The sequence below is a fragment of the Elephas maximus genome, chromosome 3 (assembly GCF_024166365.1).
Source record: "Elephas maximus indicus isolate mEleMax1 chromosome 3, mEleMax1 primary haplotype, whole genome shotgun sequence".
Classification (NCBI taxonomy): Eukaryota; Metazoa; Chordata; class Mammalia; order Proboscidea; family Elephantidae; genus Elephas; species Elephas maximus.
The window spans coordinates 183203532-183209117 of record NC_064821.1 but is presented as its reverse complement, the minus strand read 5'-3'; the positions used below and the strand labels follow the sequence as shown (position 1 = coordinate 183209117).

The 5586-nt window shown below is 39.1% G+C and overlaps 1 protein-coding gene across 1 annotated transcript; it reads right to left on the bottom strand.

The window, feature by feature from the left end:
* Nucleotides 1-931: 931 nt before the first annotated feature.
* LOC126073526 (60S ribosomal protein L39) lies at nucleotides 932-1155 on the bottom strand. Its single transcript, XM_049880279.1, has one exon. It carries the CDS (start codon nucleotides 1115-1117, stop codon nucleotides 962-964), a length of 156 nt encoding a protein of 51 aa, XP_049736236.1. The 5' UTR covers nucleotides 1118-1155; the 3' UTR covers nucleotides 932-961.
* Between the last annotated feature and the right edge of the window lie 4431 nt (nucleotides 1156-5586).

The window sequence follows — 5586 nt, the reverse complement described above, 5'->3', positions numbered from 1 at the left end:
GTCTCTAGATTCAAGTGGGATATACTCAAGATCATACTTTGGCTCTCATGGGCTTGTTTTAATTTTCTTCAGCTTCATCTTGAACTTGCGTATGAGCAATTGATGGTCTGTTCCACAGTCAGTCCCCGGCCTTGTTCTGACTGACGATATTGAGCTCCTCCATCATCTCTTTCCACAGATGTAGTCGATTTAATTCCTGTGTCTTCCATCTAGTGAGGTCGATGTGTAAAGTCTCCATTTCTGTTGTTGAAAAAAGGCATTTGCAATGAAGTTGTTGGTCTTGAAAAATTCTTTCATGCAATCTCAGGCATTGTTTCTATCACCAAGGCCATATTTTCCACCTGCTGTTCCTTCTTCTTTGCTTCCAGCTTTCACATTTTGATTACCAGTGATTATCAATACATGTTTGATCAATTTCAGGCTGTAGAAGTTGGTAAAAATCTTTAATTTCTTTGTCTTTGGCCTTATTGGTTGGTGAGTAAATTTGAATAATAGTTGTGTTAACTGGTCTTCCTTGTAGAAGGATGGATATTATTCTACCACAGACAGCACTGTACTTCAGGATAGATCTTGAAATATTCTTTTTGACGATGAATGCAACACCATTCTTTTTCAATTTGTCATTTCCGGCATAGTAGACCATAAAAATATGATTGTCAAATTCAAAATGGCCAAAGCAGTCCATTTCAGCTCACTAATGCCTATTACGTGGAGACCCAGTGGTGCGTTGGTTATGATTATATCAATCTTTATGCTTTCCATTTCATTTTTTTTTAATGTCTCACATATTTATTAGTGTGCTTAATCACTTAATGTGGAAACATAAAAAAAAAAAGGAAGAAACCACAATTTTCTGACTCATGTTCAATTGTATAGATCACAGCAGAATTTCCAACTTGATTCGCTAAAATGCTACCAGATTGCTAGGGGGAAGGCCGTGTTCTATCACATGTGTGACTCCTTACAGACCCAGTTTGGTTCTTCTCCAATGTCTCCTCTTGGAATTGTACCTGATTTTATTACCAGTTTTCATTCGAATCCATTGGGGAATGGGGCGATTCTGCTTTTGTTTCTTCGCCAGGAATCTCTTGATCCTGAAAGTCTTATGAGAAGACATGGCAAGGAAGACCGGCGGCCGCACACACCCCAATGGCAGAGAAAAGGCAAAAGAGCTCCATTTCATTTTTAATGACTTTAAATTTTCCTAGATTCATACTTTGTACATTCTGCTTTCGGATTATTAATGGACGTTTGCAGCTGTTTCTTTTCATTTTGAGCCAGGCCACATCAGCAAATGAAGGTCCCAAAAGCTTGACTCCATCCACATCATTAAGGTCAACTCCACTCTGAGGAAGCAGCTCTTCCCCAGTCATATTTTGAGTGTCTTCCAACCTGAGGGGCTCATCTTCTCGCACTAAATCAGACAACGTCCCACTGCTATTCATAAGGTTTTCACCAGCCTATTTTTTCAGAAGTAGACCATCAGGTCCTTCTTCCTAGTCTGGCCTAGCCTGGAAGTTCTGCTGAAACCTGTCAACCATGGGTGACCCTGCTGGTATTTGAAATATCAGTGTCATAGCTTCCAGCATCACAGCAACATGCAAGACATCACAGTACGACAAAGTGACAGACGAGTGGTGGTAATACTCAATAGTTTTCATTTTCTCCAGAAAAAAAATAGAATCATAGAATTACTGGATTTTAGAGCAGGAAGGGATCTTGGGTACTATCCAGACCAATCTTTGTTTTACAAGAAAAAATTATAGACTAACTTTTTTTTTTCCCAACAAGCAGCTAGTGGAGAACAGATTTCCATTGAAGGGGAAGGAGCAGGGAAGGTCTACAAGGCACTTCCTAAGGAAAGCAGAGCGCTGTAGGATTCCCCAGGAGGAAATGTGACACTAGAATCAAGATGCTGAGAGAAGATATAAGAGTGCTAGAAGCCTAAATGGAAGAAAACCAAAGCCAACATTCCTTCACTTCCCAGATTCTACTGGACTGTATTTAGACCTACCCAGGAAAATTGCTGATGATGGGCCTAAAAAGAACTCAGCAAATTATAATCTGATGCTGAATAAAATTGCTGCATGGCATTTCCAGGAGACTTGAAGGTACTCCAATAAAATGTCACAATATTTTATATTGTCAAAATAAGCCCTTGCCAAATGTTCTCTTACAATGATGCTAAATAAGACATACAGAACAAAACCATTCTGAGGAGACAGGGGGACAGGTAGAGGGATCCTACAAGCCTTTCCATTTTTAATTTAAAACAGTAAAATATATAATTAGAAATATGTACTACATGAGGATAAAAGAGCACCATTTTCCAAACTTTCTGGCAATGATATAGCCTCACTTTGCTTCTAAAAATTCCTTTCACAGTTGGCTCTATAGAAGTTTACGTTCTGCACTATTCTTAGCTCTCAGCTAGGTCGACAGCAGTTGGAGAATTCCAGAGTCCTCAACGTTAAATTCCAGGACACAAAGCTAATAGCACTGTTTCAAAATACTCTTTTAAAAATAAATGCATGATTTTAGAAGGTTTTAGCTATCAAAAGAATGCTGCTTTTAAATATAAAACAAACAAACAAAAAAGCCAAATTCATTGCCATGGAGTGCATTTTGACTCATAGTGACCCTATAGGACAGAGTAGAACTGCTTCATAGAGTTTCCAAGGCTGTAATCTTTATGGAAGCAGACTGCCACAACTTTCTCTCTCGGAGCGGCTGGTGGGTTCAAACACCAGCCTCTCCGTTAGCAGCAGAGTGCTTAACTCCTGTGCCATCAGGGCTCCTTTTGAATATAATATAGGCTAAAAGAAAGATTTTCTTTAGCAAACTTAAAATACCAAAATTTCAATGAAAGCATATGACAGAGGTGGCAATGAAGGTGATAAATATATATCTCTTAAAAATAAGTATTAGATAAAAGGTTTCAGTACCAAAATTTCAAAGAAAATTGGTATTTCACATTGAAAGCAACTAATCAATAGATTAAATAGATGATACAGCATGCATTTCTCAATATTGGATTCTGTCATTGGACAAATATTTATTGAGCACATATTATGAGCCAGGTGATGCAGTGGTTAACAGCCAAATGAACAGCTCACTCCCAAATGGAATTATAACTACAGGCATAGAGGCTAGGATTTACAACGCATCACAAAATGGAGGACAATCAGATCACAAAATGGAGAACAGCCACGCAATACTGGAATCATGGCCTAGCCAGGTTGACACATATTTTGGGGGGGCTATTTAATCCAGGATATTTTGGGGGGACAATTTAATCCAGGACAGTAAGTAAGAAAGGATGGGCTCTAGTGTAGATGCTGCTAGAAGATCAGAGTCTGATGAACTCTATTTCAGCTGTGATTGAAGATGATGGAGGAGGTGTTTGAGGTTTGGGGAGAGATGTGAAAAAAATTAGCTAGAAAAGTGGTAAAGTTAATGGACTAGGAAAACATAACTTCCAGGCAGCATTAGGATTAAGCGGAGCCTTGGTGGTGCAGTGGTTAAGAGCTCAGGCTGCTAGCCAAAAGTTTGGAAGTTCGAATCCACCAACCCCTCCTCGGAAGCCCTTATGAGGCAGTTCTACTCCGTCCTGCAGAGTCACTATGAGTCAGAATCAACTCGACGGCAACGGGTTTGGTTTTTTTGGTAATTGTTGTTGTTTTTATTATTATGATTAAGCATAAAGCATTAGAGGCCCATGTGAAATAGGTAGCCACTAATTTATAGTGGGAAAAATTATTTTCTCTTTTTTTTCTAGCCCTATTCATGTTCAGTACGAAGCAGGCAAAGCAATTGAAGGTGTATGAAAGGGAGTGACTATAGTTAAAAATGGAATTTAAGCTGGGTCAAGAGAGAAAAGAAAACACTAAGAAGGTGGCAGACAGTGACAAGATAGTAGGATAAGTGGGTTGGAAGTCTAGAAGGAATCGAATTGTTGGAATCCTGTTGCTAGAAGAAATGAGCTAGAAGATAGGAAGTAGTGGTCACGGAGTGGAAAGAGATTATAGATAATGGCAAAGTTCAGGATAAAAACCTTTTTACTTACCCAGGAAAGTTACAGTAGAGAGGAAGAAAAGAAAAAAGTGTTTATATGAGCGAAAGAAAATGAGAGAAGATTAAACACAGAACTGTTGAAAGGATTGCCAGCTTTTCCGAAGTGGGGTGCTACATTGCTTCTTTGGGCATTTTGTGGGTGTGGAGAAAACAGTGGCTGGTGGCAGCCACTGTAAGAAAAGGGCACCGGGGAGACCTCATTTCTCAAAAAGAACTGTCTGCAATTAGTTCATCACTTAGAAGTTTATTTGGGTTATAACACTCCTCTTTTTAAATGCATTTAGTATTTAGTATGTCAGTCATCTGACCTCTGGTGGCACTGTGGTTAAGAGCTTGGCTGCTAACCAAAGGGCTGGCAGTTCAAATCCACCAGCCTTTCCTGCCCTCGTGATGCGGTAGTTAAGACCTCAGACTGCTAACCAAAAGGTCGGCAGTTCGGATCCACCAGCTGCTCCTTGGAAGCCCTATGGGGCAGTTCTGTTCTGTCCTATAGCGTTGCTATGAGTCAGAATTAACTTAATGACAACAGATTTTGTTATATCAATCATCTACACCTCAATATGAATTATAGTAACTACACTTGCCCAATTTTCTCCTATCTCTGAACTCAGATCTATGCAATGAGGAAATGGGAGTTCCACGTAGGAAAAGGAAAAGATGGAAAAAGTAATTTTGAGTGATGTTCATAGCAACATTATTCATAATAGCCAAAATGTGGAAACAATCCAAATGCCCATCAACTGATGAATGGGTAAATAAGATGTGACATAGCCATACAAAGGAATATTATTCAGCAATAAAAAGAAATGAAGTCCTGTTACATGTTACAACATAGATGAGCCTTGAAAGCATGATGCTAAGTGAAAGAAACCAGTCACAAATATTATTATGCAATTCCATTTATACAAAGTGTCCAAATAGGCAAAAGTCTAGGGAGACAGAAAGTAGATTAGCAGTTGCCCAGGGCTAGACAGGATGGCAGAAGGTGAGAGGTGGCAGCTAATGAGTTTTATAGTGAAGTAATGAAAGTTGTCTAAATCCGATTGTGGTAATGGATGTACAACTTTATGAATATGCTAAAGGCCGTTGAGCTGTACATTTTAAATGGGTGAATTGTGTGGTAGGTGAAATAAAAGTATTTAAAAAATATAAACTTGGAGTTAATTTGGAGGGGCTCTGAACAGTTGGTGGGCACAATTAAAATTGACTATGGGAAAGAAGAATTTAGAAAATACTAAGAGAAGCTTTATATTTTTTAGAATTTGACCTAGAACTCTGCTAATGAGTCCAATGCTGTGGGTGCCTCTTAAATCAGCTCAGCAGCCATCTTGGGCCTGTTTTCTCAAGGTTGCCAAGGCCTTCTCAGCATAAACACTCTGACCAAACAAATTTAGGATTCACAGAGCACAGTGTTTAATAGTTCAATGTCTACATCCAGGCAGAAATGGGTTGATATCCTCATGCTGCTTCAGGTTGTGTGTGTGTGTCTGACTTTGGACAAGTCTCCTTATT

Bases quoted from the DNA above. Each gene is read 5' to 3' on its own strand.
- LOC126073526 (XM_049880279.1), bottom strand. From the start codon at position 1,117: ATGTCTTCTCATAAGACTTTCAGGATCAAGAGATTCCTGGCGAAGAAA.